This window comes from Anguilla anguilla, chromosome 3 (assembly GCF_013347855.1).
Source record: "Anguilla anguilla isolate fAngAng1 chromosome 3, fAngAng1.pri, whole genome shotgun sequence".
NCBI classification, from domain to species: Eukaryota; Metazoa; Chordata; class Actinopteri; order Anguilliformes; family Anguillidae; genus Anguilla; species Anguilla anguilla.
This window is the reverse complement of record NC_049203.1, coordinates 3699244-3722472: the sequence shown is the minus strand read 5'-3', so window position 1 is coordinate 3722472 and position 23229 is coordinate 3699244. Positions and strand designations below refer to the sequence as shown.

At 38.5% G+C, this 23229-nt stretch overlaps 1 protein-coding gene across 1 annotated transcript in view; it reads left to right on the top strand.

The window, feature by feature from the left end:
- LOC118223341 overlaps positions 1-23229 on the top strand; it is a 62180-nt gene that overhangs the window by 9992 nt on the left and 28959 nt on the right. Inside the window, exons 4-9 of the mRNA XM_035409731.1 lie at positions 1494-1748; positions 2024-2278; positions 16314-16637; positions 16933-17187; positions 17430-17684; positions 17953-18207. Coding sequence (XP_035265622.1) covers positions 1494-1748; positions 2024-2278; positions 16314-16637; positions 16933-17187; positions 17430-17684; positions 17953-18207 — 1599 coding nt within the window. The remainder of the gene's footprint in view (positions 1-1493; positions 1749-2023; positions 2279-16313; positions 16638-16932; positions 17188-17429; positions 17685-17952; positions 18208-23229) is intronic.

Genomic DNA, 23229 nt, shown 5'->3' with positions numbered 1-23229 from the left:
TCGGCCTGTTTTCCTCATGGCCGCATCGTCTGTATCAGTAAATCGGCGGATACCTGGACACGTGGATCAGGCTTGTTGTTGAAGTGCAGAATACGCTAACATTCACAGTAGGAATCTGGATATTTATGCCTGAAGTGTGGAGTTTGGACTGTTCAAATTCAGGAAATTTTGAGAGATGCATGAAGGCATTTATTTTTGTTTTGTGTATAACATGCATGATATAAAATGTGCATGTAATTAATTAACATTAATTTATTAATGAAACTTCATGAAAAAATAAAGGAATAAAAACAGAACCCAAAAGGTTTTTTATGTGCCCAGCATTTGTACCCTTTCACTCTCAACAGTGTTTAAAACAGCTCATAGCTTGTCATTTTTAACACACTTCCCTGTCTAGTTAAGGACAGCATATGTGTGTTACTGTCAACATAGCCTGTGTTAAAAATTGTTTATCTTTGTAACAAATAAATTTTATATGTGTAGCTCATAACTTGTAAATTTGACACAAAATATTTTGAAAGAAACAAAAGTAGTGGCACAAAGCGTGTTGGATATTAACATCCTTTTTGAGAGTGAACAATGATTTTGAAAGATTGAAAATAGAACAAACTCTGTGGGTTCTGTTTTTTAAATAGTACTCAATGCTACTATAAAATGTTTCTGCAATTTTTTTTTTTTTGCAAAGTGAAACTCAAGTAAAAAACTATATTTGAAATCTGTATTTGCTTCACTGCCATGAACTTGAAAATAAATTATTTTTTCCTCTTACTTTTAGGCACAGCAACCTTATGTAACATCACAGAGAATCAAACATTAGTCCAATGTTACGGAGCTCTGGGACGATCAGTCTTTATACATCCATTAAACACCAGTTTTGATATTGTTGAATTACAAGTCTATTTCCAAGGAAAAGAGTTTTTCAGATACAAAGCCAACAAACCACCTTATGATAGAACCTGTCAAAATCGTTGTCAGCTCATAAAAAATGGGACCTTAAGGCTGGACCAAGCAATGAAAAGTGATTCGGGGGAATATACCATTGATGAATTTGGTGGTGATGGGAAAATCAGGGGAAAGAAAAACATATCTCTGACCATTCAAGGTAAATCATTACTTTGTCTATTAAACTTGTAATATTGCAAATTAATTTATCTTACAAATACAATAAAAAAACATCTACAAAATCTGCCACCACATTGAACCCAAGGCTGGCTGAATCTGCACATATTATTAAACATGTTAGCTGAAAAATTAACAATATAGATATGTACTGTAACTGTAACATATTCTAAATCTCTGGAAGATCCATTTGCAATGCAGTTCAGGCCAAATCTTTAGCTGGACATAAGCGCATCTGAAATTAATGGCCTTTGCAGGGTCTCCATAGAAATTATTTCTGCTGTTGACCAAACCAAAGTCCTTCCTGTTGATCTATTTTCATTGAGGGCCATTTTATCTTGTTTTTAATCTTGCTTGTTTCCATCCCCTTGAAGACCTGGTGTCCCCTCCTGCACTGTCCCAGCTTTGTCTGTCCCATGGAGAAATTAGGGCATCCTGCAACAGCACCGGGGAGGACCCCCAGTACAGCTGGACTCTGAATAACAGTCCCCTGGATGGGGGGGTGGCGTTCCTCAGCAATGAGACTCATACTGTCATACTGAGGAGGAACGTGTCTGGGTCCATCACCTGTACAGCCAGTAACCGTGTAAGCAGTGAACACACCACCCAGGAACTACTCGAGTGTCCAGGTAGGATGCCCAGTGACCAGGAAGCCACATATTAAAGACTATGCAATGCTGTGAGAATTCCACAAATTAAAAATGATGACGATGATAATAATAATATAATAATAACAATAACAACAACAACATTAATAATAACAATAACATTGACAATAATAATAATAGTGTCTCCATAGAAATAACTGTGGCTGTTGACCCAACCAATTCCTTCCTGTTGATCTATTTTCAATGAGGGCTATTTTAGCTTGTTTTTAATCTTGCTTGTTTCCATCCCCTTGAAGACCCGGTGTCCCCTCCTGCACTGTCCCAGCTTTGTCTGTCCCATGGAGAGATTAGGGCATTCTGCAACAGCACCGGGGAGGACCTCCGGTACAGCTGGACTCTGAATAACAGTCCCCTGGATGGGGGGGTGGCGTTCCTCAGCAATGAGACTCACACTGTCATACTGGGGAGGAACGTGTCTGGATCCATCACCTGTACAGCCAGTAACCGTGTCAGCAGCAATCGCACCACCCAGGAACTACTCAAGTGTCCAGGTAGTATGACCAGTGATCTGGAAGCCACATATCGGAGGCTTATATGCTATGCAATGCTGTGAGAATTCCACATATTAAAAATGACAATAATAATAATAATAATAATAATAATAATAAATACTTTGTATTGATTGAATTTCACTCCTGATTTTTAAACCACTAAAGGATGAAATATCAGTTAAATATAAATCTATGGGCAATAAAAACTATGACAATAAGACCACAGCCAACAGAACATACAAACAATTTTCATGAAAGAACATAGACAGCTACGAGACTGACGTTTGTGTGTTATAAGTGTCGTCTTCCGAGTGTGGGCTATTTTTCTTTTACGTGCATATTTTTCTGAAGCACACTGTTGCTTTCTGTTCTGAGGTGCTAGAGTAGCTTTGTGTGGATGTCAGACGCTCTCTGTTTTCCATTTGCGTGAATACGTTTCACTTTAAAAGTGTCCATTGACAAATCTTGTATGATTGTGGTATTATATGACTAGACTAGACCTAGACTTTAGCTGGTCTAAATGGCCATTAACGAAAATATAAAAAATGTGCAATTTTCACTGAATGCATCATGAAGTTCACGGTATATGCATCATTTTTTACAAATCATCTTATTAATTATGAAAGATGCAGAGGTCCTTTGCTGAGTAAAATGACTGCAGGCTTTTGATGCTTTATCTAACTGGATGCACATATGAACCATCTTTTGACACTTTAATAAAATTGCATGCATTGTTAATATTGGCACGTAAGCATATTCTATTCAACACCTGAGTAAATATTCATCAAATAAAATATGTGCACAATAAAAATCCTAATATTGCTGTTTGGATCTGCTTTAATTTGTGAAATGGTGCCCCAGTAAAAACTTTTGTAATTTTGATGTGAAACTATGATCTATGTGGGGCCCAGTAGTGTACTCTGTGCAGAAGAAAATAGATTTCTTAATGGTTCCAGAAAGACTCATGTATTCTCAGACTTCCTGTGTTGCACTGTACCCCACAGGACTTGGAGCCCCTGTGATTTGTACTTTGGGCAATGGGACCAAGATAGAAGTGAGGATGAATGCCTCGTTAAATGCCTCGTCTCTGCTAGATAATACAGAAATATTCTTTAGGGCTGGAGGGGCAGAAATGGTGTCTGCTGTCTGCACGAGTCATCCCCACACTCCAAATAACACTTCCGATTCCCAAAAAACTTGTCCGACTTGTGGTAAGGGACTGTTCTCGAATGATAATGTACTTATTATTAAACATGTAAGAAAGCTGAAAATTGAACGACATAGATATTTACAGTAACTGCAACATATTCTAATTCACTGGAAAATCCATTTGCAATGCAGTTCAGCCCACATCTTTAGTTGAGCATAAGCGCATATGAAATGAATGGCCTTTGTAGGGTCTCCTTAGAAATGACTGTTGCTGTTGACCCAACCAAAGTCCTTCCTGTTGGTTTATTTTCTTTGAGGGCTATTTTAGCTTGTTTTTAATCTTGCTTGTTTCCATCCCCTTGAAGACCTGGTGTCCCCTCCTGCACTGTCCCAGCTTTGTCTGTCCCATGGAGAAATTAGGGCATCCTGCTCCAGCACCGGGGACGAACCCCAGTACAGCTGGACTCTGGATAACAGTACCCTGGATGGGGGGGTGGCATTTCTCAGTGATGAGACTCAGACTGTCATACTGAGGAGGAACGTGTCTGGATCCATCACCTGTACAGCCAGTAACCGTGTCAGCAGCGTAAACACCACCCAGGAATTACACAAGTGTCCAGGTAGGATGCCCAGTGATCTTCACAAATTATGGAGGGGAAGCCACATATCGGAGACTTATTTGCTATGCAATGCTGTGAGAATTCCACATATTAAAAATGACAATAATAATAATAATAACAATATTAATAATAATAATAATAATAATAATAACAACAACAACAACAACAACAACAACAACAACAACAACAACAATAATAATAATAATAATAATAATAATAATAATAATAATAATAATAATAATAATAGCCAAGAGAACAAATGGTATGATCAGAAGGATCTATGGTTCTTAGATGGTAGATTTGAACACCCATTTAGGCATTTATCAGACACTTTTATCAAGAGCGACTTACACCAAGTGCGCACACACACAGCTTTAGGAAACAAACAGCTGATTATCACTGTCAGAGCCAATTGCATTTGTCAATAAATACTCTCAAAACATAAATTTAGATGGCATAGTACGTACACGACAAAAATAGAGAATTCAGTACTATTAGAAAGAAAATGGGCAGTTGGCTGTGGTTTTAGATTTAGCATCGGTATAGCCAATAAACCCGAAACTGCAGGGTATGAATTTACAATGTGACAGCCACGTCTCTGTCATGCTTTCTTTCATCCTCTGAATTTCTCTTTGAATTATTTAAGGATCATTTTAAAATTTCTTCGAAATTACTAATTTTGGTAAGGTTTACTTTTAGGACAGATAATTACAGTCCAAACAGGTACTTACAATAAATGCTGATTAATCATATTTCATTGTCAAACTAGTATCTAGTGTTTGCATTAATAGTGATGTGTGTATGTATAAGTTCATGAGTGTGTTGACATACTTTGTACTGATTGCATTTCACTCCTAATTATTAAACCTCTTTAAAGGATTAAATATTTGTTAAAAATAAATCTATGGGCAATAAAAACTATGACAATAAGACTGTGGCCAACAGAACACACAAACAATTTTCATGAAAGAACATGGACAGCTATGAAACTGATGTTTGTGTGTTATAAGTGTTGTCCTCTGAGTGTGGGATATTTTTCTTTTACGTGCATATTTTTCTAAAGCACACTGCTGCTTTCTGTTCTTAGGTGCTAGAGTAGCTTTGTGCAGATGTCAGATGCTCTGTTTTCCATTTGAGTGAATACGTTTCACTTTAGAAGTGTCCATTGTCAAATCTTGTATGATCGTGGTATGGTGTGACTAGACTAGACCTGGACTTTAGCTGGTCTAAACGTCCATTAATAAAAATATAAAATATTTTAAAAAATGTGAAATTTTCACTGAATGCATCATGAGGTTCACAGAACAAACATAATCTTTTACAAATCACCTTATTGATTATGAAAGATACAGAGGTCCTATGCTGACTGAAATGAATGCAGGCTTTAGAGGCTTTATCTAACTGGATGCGCATATGAACCATCTTTTGACGCTTTAATAAATTAGCATGCCTTGTTAATACTGAAACGAAAACATATTTATATTCTATTCAACACTTTAGTAAATATTCATCAAGTAAAATAATGTGCACAATAAAAATCCTAATATTGCTGTTTGGATCTGCATTAATTTGGGAAATGGTGCCCCAGTAAAAACCTTCAAAATTTTGATGTGAAACTATGATCTATGTGGGGCCCAGTAGTGTACTCTGTGCAGAAGAAAATAAATTTCTTAATGGTTCCAGAAAGACTCATGTATTCTCAGACTTCCTGTGTTGCACTGTACCCCACAGGACTTGGAGCCCCTGTGATTTGTACCTTGGGCAATGGGACCCAGATAGAAGTGAGGATGAATGCCTCATTAAACGCCTCGTCTCTGCTAGATAATACAGAAATATTCTTTAGGGCTGGAGGGGCAGAAATGGTGTCTGCTATCTGTACAAGCCATCCCCACACTCCAAATAAGACTTCCGATTCCCAAGAAACTCCTCCCACTTGTGGTAAGGGACTGTTCTCAAATGATAATGTACTTATTATTCAACATGTAAGAAAGCTGAAACTGGAACAATATAGTTATTTTCAGTAACTGTAGCATATTCTAATTCTCAGGAAAATCTTTTTGCAATGCAGTTCAGGCCAAATCTTTAGTTGGACATAAGCACATATGAAATGAATGGCCTTTGCAGGGTCTCCATAGAATGACTGTCGCTGTTGACCCAACCAAAGTCCTTCCTGTTGGTTTATTTTCATTGAGGGCCATTTTAGCTTGTTTTTAATCTTGCTTGTTTCCATCCCCTTGAAGACCCGGTGTCCCCTCCTGCACTGTCCCAGCGCTGTCTGTCCCATGGAGAAATTAGGGCATCCTGCAACAGCACCGGGGAGGACCCCCAGTACAGCTGGACTCTGAATAACAGTCCCCTGGATGGGAGGGTGGCGTTCCTCAGCAATGAGACTCAGACTGTCATACTGAGGAGGAACGTGTCTGGATCCATCACCTGTACAGCCAGTAACAGTGTAAGCAGCGAAAACACCACCCAGGAACTACACGAGTGTCCAGGTAGGATGACCATTGATCTGGAAGCCACATATTAAAGGCTTATTTGCTATGCAATGCTGTGAGAATTCCACAAATTAAAAATGATGATGATGATAATGACAATAATAATAATAATAATAATAATAATAATAATAATAAATACTTTGTATTGATTGAATTTTACTCCTGATTTTTAAACCACTAAAGGATGAAATATGAGTTAAAAACCATGACAATAGACCACAGCCAACAGAACACACAAACAATTTTTATGAAAGAACATGGACAGCTACGAGACTGACGTTTGTGTGTTATAAGTGTCGTCTTCCGAGTGCGGGCTATTTTTCTTTTACGTGCATATATTTCTGAAGCACACTGCTGCTTTCTGTTCTTAGGTGCTAGAGTAGCTTTGTGCAGATGTCAGACACACTGTTTTCCATTTGCGTGAATATGTTTCTCTTTAAAAGTGTCCATTGACAAATCTTGTATGATTGTGGTATTATATGACTAGACTAGACCTAGACTTTAGCTGGTCTAAATGACCATTAACGAAAATATAAAAAATGTGCAATTTTCACTGAATGCATCATGAGGTTCACAGTATATGCATAATTTTTTACAAATCATCTTATTGATTATGATAGATGCAGAGGTCCTATGCTGAGTAAAATGACCGCAGGCTTTTGATGCTTTATCTCACTGGATGCGCATATGAACCATCTTTTGACGCTTTAATAAAATTGCATGCATTGTTAATATTGGCACGTAAGCATATTCTATTCAACACCTGAGTAAATATTCATCAAGTAAAATATGTGCGCAATAAAAATCCTAATATTGCTGTTTGGATCTGCTTTAATTTGTGAAATGGTGCCCCAGTAAAAACTTTTGTAATTTTGATGTGAAACTATGATCTATGTGGGGCCCAGTAGTGTACTCTGTGCAGAAGAAAATAGATTTCTTAATGGTTCCAGAAAGACTCATGTATTCTCAGACTTCCTGTGTTGCACTGTACCCCACAGGACTTGGAGCCCCTGTGATTTGTACTTTGGGCAATGGGACCAAGATAGAAGTGAGGATGAATGCCTCGTTAAATGCCTCGTCTCTGCTAGATAATACAGAAATATTCTTTAGGGCTGGAGGGGCAGAAATGGTGTCTGCTGTCTGCACGAGTCATTCCCACACTCCAAATAACACTTCCGATTCCCAAAAAACTTGTCCGACTTGTGGTAAGGGACTGTTCTCGAATGATAATGTACTTATTATTAAACATGTAAGAAAGCTGAAAATTGAACAACATAGATATTTACAGTAACTGCAACATATTCTAATTCACTGGAAAATCCATTTGCAATGCAGTTCAGCCCACATCTTTAGTTGAGCATAAGCGCATATGAAATGAATGGCCTTTGTAGGGTCTCCTTAGAAATGACTGTTGCTGTTGACCCAACCAAAGTCCTTCCTGTTGGTTTATTTTCTTTGAGGACTATTTTAGCTTGTTTTTAATCTTGCTTGTTTCCATCCCCTTGAAGACCCGGTGTCCCCTCCTGCACTGTCCCAGCGCTGTCTGTCCCATGGAGAAATTAGGGCATCCTGCAACAGCACCGGGGAGGACCCCCAGTACAGCTGGACTCTGAATAACAGTCCCCTGGATGGGAGGGTGGCGTTCCTCAGCAATGAGACTCAGACTGTCATACTGAGGAGGAATGTGTCTGGATCCATCACCTGTACAGCCAGTAACAGTGTAAGCAGCGAAAACACCACCCAGGAACTACACGAGTGTCCAGGTAGGATGACCATTGATCTGGAAGCCACATATTAAAGGCTTATTTGCTATGCAATGCTGTGAGAATTCCACAAATTAAAAATGATGATGATGATAATGACAATAATAATAATAATAATAATAATAATAATAATAATAAATACTTTGTATTGATTGAATTTTACTCCTGATTTTTAAACCACTAAAGGATGAAATATGAGTTAAAAACCATGACAATAGACCACAGCCAACAGAACACACAAACAATTTTTATGAAAGAACATGGACAGCTACGAGACTGACGTTTGTGTGTTATAAGTGTCGTCTTCCGAGTGCGGGCTATTTTTCTTTTACGTGCATATATTTCTGAAGCACACTGCTGCTTTCTGTTCTTAGGTGCTAGAGTAGCTTTGTGCAGATGTCAGACACACTGTTTTCCATTTGCGTGAATATGTTTCTCTTTAAAAGTGTCCATTGACAAATCTTGTATGATTGTGGTATTATATGACTAGACTAGACCTAGACTTTAGCTGGTCTAAATGACCATTAACGAAAATATAAAAAATGTGCAATTTTCACTGAATGCATCATGAGGTTCACAGTATATGCATAATTTTTTACAAATCATCTTATTGATTATGAAAGATGCAGAGGTCCTATGCTGAGTAAAATGACCACAGGCTTTTGATGCTTTATCTCACTGGATGCGCATATGAACCATCTTTTGACGCTTTAATAAAATTGCATGCATTGTTAATATTGGCACGTAAGCATATTCTATTCAACACCTGAGTAAATATTCATCAAATAAAATATGTGCACAATAAAAATCCTAATATTGCTGTTTGGATCTGCTTTAATTTGTGAAATGGTGCCCCAGTAAAAACTTTTGTAATTTTGATGTGAAACTATGATCTATGTGGGGCCCAGTAGTGTACTCTGTGCAGAAGAAAATAGATTTCTTAATGGTTCCAGAAAGACTCATGTATTCTCAGACTTCCTGTGTTGCACTGTACCCCACAGGACTTGGAGCCCCTGTGATTTGTACCTTGGGCAATGGGACCGAGATAGAAGTGAGGATGAATGCCTCATTAAACGCCTTGTCTCTGCTAGATAATACAGAAATATTCTTTAGGGCTGGAGGGGCAGAAATGGTGTCTGCCGTCTGTACGAGTCGTCCCCACACTCCAAATAACACTTACGATTCCCAACAAACTCCTCCCACTTGTGGTAAGGGACTGTTCTCGAATGATAATGCACTTACGACTGAAGGTGTGTGGTTTGAACTGAGTTTCAGAGCCCCGAATGTAGACCAATGACTTCAAATATTCTGGTGTATTACAAACACTACAAAAATACTTTGTACAAAAATACTAACTACAGTTTTGGTTTAGTTTTGAATTCAATAATCAGAATTACAATCACAGTTACATATTTTAAAAAAACCAAGTATACTAGTATTTCCAATATAACCTCGTGATTTTACCTACTGCTTGGCCATTTGCTACTAAACACTCCTCACGTTTTTGTTGATTTTATTTGTCATTAACAAAGACCCTTAACACTCTGACCATCCAGGGCTTGCCCAGGAAGTGTTCAGGCGGACATACGCTCTTCACAAACTTACTTGTAATATAAACATGTGTGAAATATCTTTGTAAATGCTTATTTATTTCCCCACTTTTTTTTGGTTTGCTTCGTCCCCTTAATTGCTGACCGCAGCTGTAGCTATGATTGCTGATGTGTTTCGTATTTTTTGCACCACTGTAATGCCAATGATAGTTACTGTTTGATTGACATTCCCAAAGCCTCTGACAAGATAAAGTGAGAGAGATGATGTACATTAATATACACCAGTTCATCCTTGATGCTCTCATAAATATGTGATCTTGGTTCTCCTCAGGATTCCCAGAGAACGTAGTGCTTCCTGTGGTGCTCGGAGTTTGCTTGTTACTTATGATACTGCTATTGGGGACATGCTGCCTCTACAAGAAGAAGCAAAAGCAAGCAAAGACCAGCCAGAGCAGTGCGGGTGAGAAGTGTGCTTTGCTGAGCTAAAGTGTCACAAATTATATATCATATTGTAAACGCTTTGAATGCCTCTGCAATACCCCGGCCTCTTTAGTATGGCTGTACTTTCTTGGTGATATTGCATTTTTGTATTCTTGAGAGAATCAATGATGTTGCACTGAACAAACTTGGCCACTAAATGATTGTAATGTAAAGTAACTTAATGTAATACTATTCAATATCATATAATGTTATGCAATGCAATGTAATGCAATGTATTATAATGTAATGTTATGCAATGCAACATAATGTAATGTAATATAATGTAATGTTATGCAATGCAACGTAATGTCATGTAATGTAATGTAACATAACGTAATGCAATGTAATGTAAATGTAATGTAACTCCCCAGGTGACAGGTGTGAGGATCCCCAGGAGTTGGTGTACTGCCAGGTGCAAGTGGTCAGGAAAAAGGAACGCCCAAAAAAACAGGAGCAGGACCCGCAGGTGGTCTACGCTGAGGTGAAAGTGTCCGGCGACTCTAAGGCCGTCAGACGCACACCCAACGAGCAGGCAGACACGATATACTCCGGCATCCGCACGTAGGTCCGGCCAATCACAGAGCGGCCTTACTCTGCCTGCACAAGCCTTTCGCTGAAGTTAAATCACAGGGATTTTCAACAGGAAGTACAGTTTTTTTTTTACATTTTTAGTATTGAATCTGCACATCTCACAGTTTTTTTCTTCGTTTGAGGAACTTTCATTTTCCCCTCAGTCAGCTGTATGGGAAGGTTAGTGTTATGCAAAATAGATATTGTCTGTTAGTACCAGTTTTTTCCATATAAAAGTCGAAGGCTGAGATCCACAGACATTTGTAACATTAATAAGTTATAATCCTGTTCCGTTGATTTATGTTATTCTCTAATTAGAAACCAAACGCATACACGGGGAAAGTTGATGACTATATGTGTTTACCCCATAGTAACTTGTAAAATACTGCAAAAATAATAATAATTTATAGTATAAGACTGAGTTTGAAAAGCACAAAATGTGGGCCAAGGAATTGCGCAAGGAATTGCGTGTTATGCATTCAAACTACAACGCGCTTCTCGTCACATTAATACCGCTAATTAAATCAACCGGCAGTAAACTGTGTCGGAGAAATTAGCTGTTTCATCTCGTCGCTACACGAAACACTGCACAAAAAATTTATTGCCAGTCATTTCGGTGTCACCTCCCTCTGATGGTGTCACCCTGTGCGGTCCGCACCCCCTGCACGCCTCTGAGCACAAGTACGTTTTGTATGTATTTGCCTTTAGCGCAAATCTTTTTTTTTTATTTATTTGGACAGAACAAATTAAATACTGAGGAACTGGTAGATTGCATTTAAATTTTTGATCTATTTCTCTATAACATTCTTTTTTGCATGTATCTTATTACATTTTCAATCAAATGTTTACCCCAGATAAGCATAAGCATGCTGTTATTGCTAAAATCTGTTTCAAATATATATATATAATTAACCGTTCTGGGATTATCAATGCGTGTGGAGCAAAGATTCACTTTGTAGTGAAAGGGCGACAAGGCGAAGCAGGGAATTTGTGAAGATTCCTAGAATAAGGCTGTTTAAGGAATGAAAGTCCTTCTTTTAAGTGGCCATAAAGCAGAACTGCAGAAGAGAAGAAGAAATATCGACGCAGCCTGAATTGTGCAAAAACTCAGTTTCCAACCTCAAGCCGGACACCCACCGCACGCGTAGCGGCCGCGAGTGCACGACGCGCGTACTACGCGCGTAAGACACGGAAGCGCAAAACAGGCAAGTGGTTTTATAAAACTGGCAGGCTGATACAAGTGTTAAAAGAGTTGCATTTAGTTCACCGGGGGTGGGGGATTGTGGTTTGGCTGAACGCTTTGGGCTGATTTGCACAGAATTAGCTTTGCAGCCATTTCTGCAAAGCTGCTGAAGACCATCTAAAATTGGAGAAACGGATACAAAAATCTTTACTGCTGATTTTTAAAATAAATTTTTTTTTTTTGATTTTTAAAATTGGCCTGTTGGTGGCAGGGAGGAAAAATCAAGGTTTTGTTTATTAGCACCACAACTTTCTACAATATAAAGGACCTCAGCCTAGTCTGCTACGGTACGCAAATAAATGCCGTTTGTGAGGTGGGTTCCGGTCTGGCGCTCCTGCATCGAAGTCTTCCATTTGAACGCCTCTCAGATTCTGGTCAAGTCAAGTCAACACTTCGGGCTGAAGTGCACAGAATTAACTTTATGAGCTGGAAGAAGACAGCCATTGCTGCAAAGCTGCTAAAGACCATGTAAAAATTGGAGAAATTGAAAAATTATTATTATTATTATTATTTTAATTATTTATTTTATTTTATTTTTAATTTTTTTTATTTTACCGCAGACAGAGGTGCTGCCCACCGGACGTGGAGTTGCGTAGTGCTGTTTTACATGAATTGCTTTGATGATTTTTAAATTTTTAAATATAAAACTTACTTTTTTTTTCTTGGGCGGTAACTCCTTACCTTTGGAATGACTGAAAGCAATAATTGCGCTAATGTTTAAACCCTACTATAGATATAACCCTCTGCTATCAGAACCCTGGTTTTATATTCTGATTCGGTGATTCGAGATTATTCGTTATCACTCTGATGTAGTTGAATAAACGAGACATGGATGGATTCACAGTAAAAAGTCCAGTGTTAATCCATCTCTAACGGTTTTTTTGAGTCCACTCTGGCCATATATTGTAAACTCTGTAAATTTGATTTAGCATTTCACTGCGGAAGAGTCATCGGTTTGGACAACAGAAGAGACAATGACATTTAAGGCTGTTCTTGGGTGATTGTATTCATTACTTGGTTTGTTATACAATGATTGATATAATTCACTATAATGGGCCAAAGTAGATTTGACACACGCTTAATTCCAATCCATGAACAGAAGTAAAAGATGGGTTAGCCAGAATACTGATACTAATGAATGCATGTTCTGTAATGGCTTCAACTTTCATTTATATATCACCACCCCCCCTACGCCCCCCCCCCCCCCCAAAAAAAAACACTTGCTGATTAGAACAACCGGCTTAACTTTCTCCTAATTATCCTTCCCTTTTACATTGGAGTGGCTTGGGCGCAGATATAAATTTTGAAAATGAGAAAATTTGCGGTTTAACAAAAGTAATTAAAGAACAATGTGAACGACGTAAAGCATGCTTGGTACAACCTGGAGACAAACAGAACTTTTTTCAGGTGCTTTTTTGACTTTCAACTTTTATTACAGATCGTTCAGAGTGTTTTCTTTACAACACGACTGTATTTATTTTATGTTTCATTTGAAGAAATAACCATTTAGAATATTTCAGTGTCCTGTGTGACTGAGTGAGTATTTTTTCTTTTTAAAAAAAAGTAAAACTGTCGAATTTGATTCTGTTATTGGTAAACATTCGTGTAAGTTAATTTGAATGATTAAAAATGCTGAATAAAAAATTGTCAGATAATTGTCAGCAGCCATGAGTCTTTCATTCATCAATGTACAACTACAAATAATTTCATTGTAATATTACTGGCATTTTGCAGACACTCTTATCCAGACTGACTTATGCAGCTTACATTGTTTTTACATGCAACTCGCTGGGGTGTGCAGAGGCAATGTTTTAGTGAGGGGGCGGGGCCTATGCACCGCATGCCAATGATTCCGGAACACAGAGCCCTGTTTCTGTCCCGCGCATCATTTTTTAAAATGGCTGTAACAATTGTAAGATGCTATTCTACCATGCAACCACCAGGGGGCAATATAAAACTGGCCACGTCAGTTTACAGAAGACTAATACCTCAGTTATATGAGTAAGAGAACCCTGGCTCATGAATAATATTTGGGGTGGGAATAAACATGGTGTGCCAGAGAACCTCACAAATAGTAGAAGTATAACATTTGTTTTATTTACTATACAAAGTTTTAGTCAAAAACATAAATCATGAGTTATGAACAAAACAAAATGAAAGGCGACCAGTGCCACCAGTAACCTAAATCATGCAAAAAGTATGAGTGTTCCACTTCTATCACATATGTTAGGCAATGACAATACATTTTAAATTCAACATTCATCAATCTACTTAGTTACCTTAACAGTCACCTAACCTGGGAACCTAATCTAATAGAACCTAATCTATAATATGTAGTGTAGCAATGTCAAGAGGTAAATTAGTATATACAAAAACATTGAAAATATACACTTGTTAAAATTCACGCAACATGACATCACAAAATGGATAACAGGAGGAGGCCAAAAAGCAGAACATGGCCTTCGAACCCCTTGAAGCCTTCTAAGCCACATATAGATCCACCCAAGGACTAATGAAAAAAGGATAAAATACGTTGTCACTGTGACAGTAGGAACATTTCAATGCCCCCTCCCCCCCCCCCAATACTGTATGTACAGAGAGATAAAAAAAACTCATCACCTTCTCATCACACAAGCCCACACACACGCTCTCTCTCTCTCTCACACACACACCCAAACACATACACACACATGCGCACACACACACACACACACACAAGCACACATACACACACATGCGCACACACACACAAGCACACATACACATGCTCACACAAACACTTACACATACACACATGCACACATATCCAGATTGCAACAGCTCATGCTGCTGTGCCAATACTTCAAGCAAAGTGCATTTACTGCATTCAGACCTTTTCATGGTATGAATATGAAGCCTCATATACAGTCACATTTCACAGTGTTGATGACACATTGTGCGAAGATACCCTCTTTGAATTCGGCTTGTTGGATGTGAGATCTACTGTATATAATAGAGAAGTAGTTTCAGAAGTTCTATTCTGTTTTTCATCTGAAGAACTTCCTCTTTTCTCAGGAAAGAAATGTGGTTATACAGCTGCAGTGGGAGGTCAGGGCTACACAACACCCTCTAGTGTGAGTCTGACACTCTTGGCTGAAATACAGCTCCCTCAGTTCCTCAGAGTTTATCGGAGACGACATCGAGACCGTTTTTCGCGTTTGGCGAAGAGGCTGCTTGAGTAACGGTGGCGTGCGTACCTATCCGGGACTCCCGTGTCTGTCCCTTGTTTCAGCGACTCCTGTCCTGTGCGATGAAGAGGATGCTGTCTGCTCTTCTCAAACTCCTGCTGGTTTTAGCCACAGTGTCATACGGTAAGCGTCACGGTAAAACAGTGTGGATGTTTTGGCCTGTTTTCCACATGGCCACATCGTCTGTATTAGTACATCGGTGGATACCTGGACACGTGGATCAGGCTGGCTGTTGAAGTGCAGAATACGCTAAAATTCACAGTAGGAATCTGGACATTTATGCCTGAAGTGTGGTGTTTGGAGGGTTCAAATTCAGGCAATTTTGAGAGATCCATTAAGGCATCTATTTTTGTTTTGTGCATAAAATACATGATATAAAATGTATATGTAATTAATTAACATTAATTTATTAATGAAACTTCATGAATAAATAAAGGAATAAAAACAGAACCCAAAAGGTTTTTATGTACCCAGCATTTGTACCCTTTCACTCTCAACAGTGTTTAAAACAGCTCATAGCTTGTCATTTTTAACACACTTCCCTGTCTAGTTAAGGACAGCACATGTGTGTTACTGTCAACATAGCCTGTGTTAAAAAAAGTTTATCTTTGTAACAAATAAATTATATATGTGTAGCTCATAACTTGTAACTTTGACACAAAACATTTTGAAAGAAACAGAAGTAGTGGCACAAAGCATGCTGGATATTAACATCCTTTTTGAGAGTGAACAATGATTTTGAAAGATTGAAAATAGAACAAACTCTGTGGGTTCTGTTTTCTAAAACAGTACTCAATGCCGCTATAAAATGTTTCTGCAATCTTTTTTTTTTTGCGAAGTGAAACTCAAATGTAAAAAACTATATTTCAAATCAGTCTACTGAATTTGTTTCACGTCATGAATTGTGGAAACAATTTTTTTCCCCCCTCTTTTAGGCACAGCAACCTCATGCGACATCACAGAGAATAAAACATCAGTCCAATGTTACGGAGCTCTGGGACAATCAGTCTCTATACATCCATTAAACACCAGTTTTGAAATTGATATGTTAGAAGTCTTTTTCCAAGGTAAAGAGTTTTTCCGATACAGAGAGAAAAGCAAAACTTCTGGTGGACCCTGTCAAAACCGCTGTCAGCTCATAAAAAATGGGACATTACGGCTGGACCGTGTGATGAAAAGTGATTCTGGGATATATAACATTGAGGCATTTGATAAAAATGGGGTGAACAGAAAGAGAAACATATCTCTGACCATTCAAGGTAAATCATTACTTTGTCTATTAAACCTGTAATAATGCAGAATAATTTATCTTAAAAAATAAAATAAAAAATGACTACAAAACCCGCAACCTCATTGAACCCAAGGCTGGCTGAAGCTGCATCTATTATTAAACATGTAAGAAATCTTTAGTTGGACATAAGCACATGTGAATGGCCTTTGCAGGGTCTCCATAGAAATGACTGTTGACCCAACCAAAGTCCTTCCTGTTGGTTTATTTTCATTGAGGGCCATTTTAGCTTGTTTTTAATCTTGCTTGTTTCCATCCCCTTGAAGACCCGGTGTCCCCTCCTGCACTGTCCCAGCTTTGTCTGTCCCATGGAGAAATTAGGGCATCCTGCAACAGCACCGGGGAGGACCCCCAGTACAACTGGACTCTGAATAACAGTCCCCTGGATGGGAGAGTGGCATTTCCCAGTGATGAGACTCAGACTGTCATACTGAGGAGGAACGCATCTGGATCCATCACCTGTACAGCCAGTAACCGTGTCAGCAGGGAACACACCACCCAGGAACTACTCAAGTGTCCAGGTAGGATGCCCAGTGACCAGGAAGCCACATATTAAAGGCTATGCAATGCTGTGAGAATTCCACGAATTAAAAATGATGATGATGATGATGATAATAATGATATAACAACAACAACAACAATAATAGTGTCTCCATAGAAATGACTGTGGCTGTTGACCCAACCAATTCCTTCCTGTTGATCTATTTTCATTGAGGGCTATTTTAGCTTGTTTTTAATCTTGCATGTTTTCGTCCCCTTGAAGACCCGGTGTCCCCTCCTGCACTGTCCCAGCTTTGTCTGTCCCATGGAGAAATTAGGGCATCCTGCAACAGCACCGGGGAGGACCCCCAGTACAGCTGGACTCTGAATAACAGTCCCCTGGATGGGAGAGTGGCATTTCCCAGTGATGAGACTCAGACTGTCATACTGAGGAGGAACGCGTCTGGATCCATCACCTGTACAGCCAGTAACCGTGTCAGCAGCGAACACACCACCCAGGAACTACTCAAGTGTCCAGGTAGGATGCCCAGTGATCTGGAAGCCACATATTAAAGGCTTATTTGCTATGCAATGCTGTGAGAATTCCACAAATTAAAAATGATGATGATGATGATGATGATGATGATGATGATGATAATAATGATATAACAACAACAACAGCAATAATAGTGTCTCCATAGAAATGACCGTGGCTGTTGACCCAACCAATTCCTTCCTGTTGATCTATTTTCTTTGAGGGCTATTTTAGCTTGTTTTTAATCTTGCTTGTTTCCATCCCCTTGAAGACCCAGTGTCCCCTCCTGCACTGTCCCAGCTTTGTCTGTCCCATGGAGAAATTAGGGCATCCTGCAACAGCACCGGGGGGGACCCCCAGTACAGCTGGACTCTGAATAACAGTACCCTGGATGGGGGGGTGGCGTTCCTCAGCAATGAGACTCATACTGTCATTCTGAGGAGGAACGTGTCTGGATCCATCACCTGTACAGCCAGTAACCGTGTCAGCAGTGAAAACACCACCCAGGAACTACACAAGTGTCCAGGTAGGGTGTGCAGTGATCTGGAAGCCATATATCGGAGGCTTATATGCTATGCAATGCTGTGAGAATTCCACATATTAAAAATGACATTAATAATAATAATAATAATAATAATTATTATTATTATTATTATTATAATAATAATAATAATAATAATAATAATAAATACTTTGTATTGATTGAATTTCACTCCTGATTTTTAAACCACTAAAGGATGAAATATCAGTTAAAAATAAATCTATGGATAATAAAAACCATGACAATAGACCGCAGCCAACAGAACACAAAAACAATTTTCATGAAAGAACATGGACAGCTACGATACTGACGTTTGTGTGTTGTAAGTGTTGTCTACCGAGTGTGGGCTATTTTTCTTTTACATGCATATTTTTCTGAAGCACACTGTTGCTTTATGTTCTTAGGTGCTAGAGTAGCTTTGTGCAGATGTTAGGATGCTCTCTGTTTTCCATTTGAGTGAATACGTTTCACTTTAAAAGTGTCCATTGACAAATCTTGTATGACTGTGGTTTTATATGACTAGACTAGACCTAGACTTTATCTGGTCTAAACGGCCATTAACAAAAATATAAAAAAATGTGCAATTTTCACTGAATACATCATGAGGTTTATGGTATATGCATAATCTTTTATAAATCACCTTATTAATTATGAAAGATTCAGAGGTCCTATGCTGAGTAAAATGACCGCAGGCTTTTGATGTTTTATCTAACTGGAATGCACATATGAACCATCTTTTGGCACTCTAATAAAATTGCATGCATTGTTAATATTGAAACGTAAGCATATTCTATTCAACACCTGAGTAAATATTCATCAAGTAATATGTGCACAATAAGAATCCTGATATTGTTGTTTGGATCTGCTTTAATTTGTGAAATGGTGCCCCTGTAAAAACTTTCATAATTTTGAAACTATGATCTATGTGGGGCCCAGTAGTGTACTCTGTGCAGAAGAAAATAGATTTCTTAATGGTTCCAGAAAGACTCATGTATTCTCAGACTTCCTGTGTTGCACTGTACCCCACAGGACTTGGAGCCCCTGTGATTTGTACCTTGGGCAATGGGACCCAGATAGAAGTGAGGATGAATGCCTCATTAAACGCCTTGTCTCTGCTAGATAATACAGAAATATTCTTTAGGGCTGGAGGGGCAGAAATGGTGTCTGCCGTCTGTACGAGTCGTCCCCACACTCCAAATAACACTTACGATTCCCAACAAACTCCTCCCACTTGTGGTAAGGGACTGTTCTCGAATGATAATGCACTTACGACTGAAGGTGTGTGGTTTGAACTGAGTTTCAGAGCCCCAAATGTAGACCAATGACTTCAAATATTCTGGTGTTTTACAAACACTACAAAAATACTTTGTACAAAAATACTAACTACTGTTTTGGTCTAGTTTTGAATTCAATAATCATAATTACAATCACAGTTACATAAAAAAAAAAAAAACCAAGTATACTAGTATTTCCAATATAACCTATACTCCTCGTGGTTTTACCTACTGCTTGGCCATTTGCTGCTAAACACTCCTCATGTTTTTGTTGATTTTATTTGTCATTAACAAAGACCCTTAACACTCTGACCATCCAGGGCTTGCCCAGGAAGTGTTCAGGCGGACATACGCTCTTCACAAACTTACTTGTAATGTAAACATGTGTGAAATATCTTTGTTAATGCTTATTTATTTCCCCACTTTTTTTTTGTTTGCTTTGTCCCCTTAATTGCTGACCGCAGCTGTAGCTATGATTGCTGACGTGTTTCGTATTCTTTGCACCACTGTAATGCCAATGATAGTTACTGTTTGATTGACATTCCCAAAGCCTCTGACAAGATAAAGTGAGAGAGACGATGTACAGTAATATACACCGTTTCATCTTGATGCTCTCATAAATATGTGATCTTGGTTCTCCTCAGGATTCCCAGAGAACGTAGTGCTTCCTGTGGCGCTCGGAGTTTGCTTGTTACTTATGGTGCTGCTATTGGGGACATGCTGCCTCTACAAGAAGAAGCAAAAGCAAGCAAAGACCAGCCAGAGCAGTGCGGGTGAGAAGTGTGCTTTGCTGAGCTAAAGTGTCACAAATTATATTTCGTATTGTAAACGCTTTGAATGGCTCTCCAATACCCCGGCCTCTTTCGTATGGCTGTGCTTTCTTGGTGATATTGCATTTTTGTATTCTTGAGAGAATCAATGATGTTGCACTGAACAAACTTGGCCACTAAATGATTGTAATGTAATGTAATGTAAAGTAACATAATGTAATACTATTCAATGTCATATAATGTTATGCAATGTAATGTAATGTATTATAATGTAATGTTATGCAATGCAACATAATGTAATGTAACATAAGGTAATGCAATGTAATGTAAATGTAATGTCACTCCCCAGGTGACAGGTGTGAGGATCCCCAGGAGTTGGTGTACTGCCAGGTGCAAGTGGTCAAGAAAAAGGAACGCCCAAAAAAGCAGGAGCAGGACCCGCAGGTGATCTACGCTGAGGTGAAAGTGTCCGGCGACTCTAAGGCCGTCAGACGCACACCCAATGAGCAGGCAGACACGATATACTCCGGCATCCGCACGTAGGTCCGACCAATCACAGAGCGGCCTTACTCTGCCTGCACAAGCCTTTCGCTGAAGTTAAATCACAGGGATTTTCAACAGGAAGTACAGTTTTTTTTTTTGCATTTTTAGTATTGAATCTGCACATCTCACAGTTTTTTTCTTCGTTTGAGGAACTTTCATTTTCCCCTCAGTCAGCTGTATGGGAAAGTTAGTGTTATGCAAAATAGATATTGTCTGTTATTACCAGTTTTTTCCATGTAAAAGGCTGAGATCCACAGACATTTGTAACATTAATAAGTTATAATCCTGTTCCGTTGATTTATATTATTCTCTAATTAGAAACAAAAAGCATACACGGGGAAAGTTGATGACTATATGTGTTTACCCCATAGTAACTTGTAAAATACTGCAATAATAATAATAATTTATAGTATAAGACTGAGTTTGAAAAGCACAAGATGTGGGCCAAGGAATTGCGCAAGGAATTGCGTGTTATGCATTCAAACTACAACGCGCTTCTCGTCACATTAATACCGCTAATTAAATCAACCGGCAGTAAACTGTGTCGGAGAAATTAGCTGTTTCAACTCGTCGCTACACGAAACACTGCACAAAAAATTTATTGCCAGTCATTTCGGTGTCACCTCCCTCTGATGGTGTCACCCTGTGCGGTCCGCACCCCCTGCACGCCTCTGAGCACAAGTACGTTTTGCATGTATTTGCCTTTAGCGCAAAAAACTTTTTTTGTTATTTATTTGGACAGAACAAATGAAATACTGAGGAACTGGTAGATTGCATTTAAATTTTTGATCTATTTCTCTATAACATTCTTTTTTGCATGTATCTTATTGCATTTTCAATCAAATGTTTACCCCAGATAAGCATAAGCATGCGGTTATTGCTAAAATCTGTTTCAAATATATATATATATATATATATATATATATATATATATATATATATATATATATATATATAATTAACCGTTCTGGGATGATCAATGCGTGTGGAGCAAAGATTCACTTTGTAGTGAAAGGGCGACAAGGCGAAGCAGGGGATTTGTGAAGATTCCTAGAATAAGGCTGTTTAAGGAATGAAAGTCCTTCTTTTAAGTGGCCATAAAGCAGAACTGCAGAAGAGAAGAAGAAATATCGACGCAGCCTGAATTGTGCAAAAACTCAGTTTCCAACCTCAAGCCAGACACCCACCGCACGCGTAGCGGCCGCGAGCGCACGACGCGCGCACTACGCGCGTAAGACACGGAAGCGCAAAACAGGCAAGTGGTTTTATAAAACTGGAAGGCTGATACAAGTGTTAAAAGAGTTGCATTTAGTTCACCGGGGGTGGGTGATTGTGGTTTGCCTGAACGCTTTGGGCTGATTTGCACAGAATTAGCTTTGCAGTCATTGCTGCAAAGCTGCTGAAGACCATCTAAAATTGGAGAAACGGATACAAAAATCTTTACTGCTGATTTTTAAAATTAATTTTTAAAAATTTTTTTTTTTAAATTGGCCTGTTGGTGGCGGGGAATAAAAATCAAGGTTTTGTTTATTAGCACCACAACTTTCTACAATATAAAGGACCTCATCCTAGTCTGCTACGGTACGCAAATAAATGCCGTTTGTGAGGTGGGTTCCGGTCTGGCGCACCTGCATCGAAGTCTTCCATTTAAACGCCTCTCAGATTCTGGTCAAGTCAAGTCAACACTTCGTGCTGAAGTGCACAGAATTAACTTTATGAGCTGGAAGAAGACAGCCATTGCTGCAAAGCTGCTAAAGACCATCTAGAATTGGGAAAATTATTATTATTATTTATTTTATTTTATTTTATTTTATTTTATTTTATTTTATTTTATTTTATTATTATTATATATATTTTTTTTTACCGCAGACACAGCTGCTGCCCACCGGACGTGGAGTTGCGTAGTGCTGTTTTACATGAATTGCTTTGATGATTTTTAAAATTTTAAATATAAAACTTACTTTTTTTTTCTTGGGCGGTAACTCCTTACCTTTGGAATGACTGAAAGCAATAATTGCGCTAATGTTTAAACCCTACTATAGATATAACCCTCTCCTATCAGAACCCTGGTTTTATAGTCTGATTCGGTGATTCGAGATTATTCGTTATCACTCTGATGTAGTTGAATAAACGAGACATGGATGGATTCACAGTAAAAAGTCCAGTGTTAATTCATCTCTAACAGTTTTTTTGAGTCCACTCTGGCCATACACTGTAAACTCTGTAAGTCTGATTTAGCATTTCACTGCGGAAGAGTCATCGGTTTGGACAACAGAAGAGACAATGACATTTAAGGCTGTTCTTGAGTGATTGTATTCAGCACTTGGTTTGTTATACACTGATTGATATAATTCACTATAATGAGCCAAAGTAGATTTGACACACGCTCAATTCTAATCCATAAACAGAAGTAGAAGATG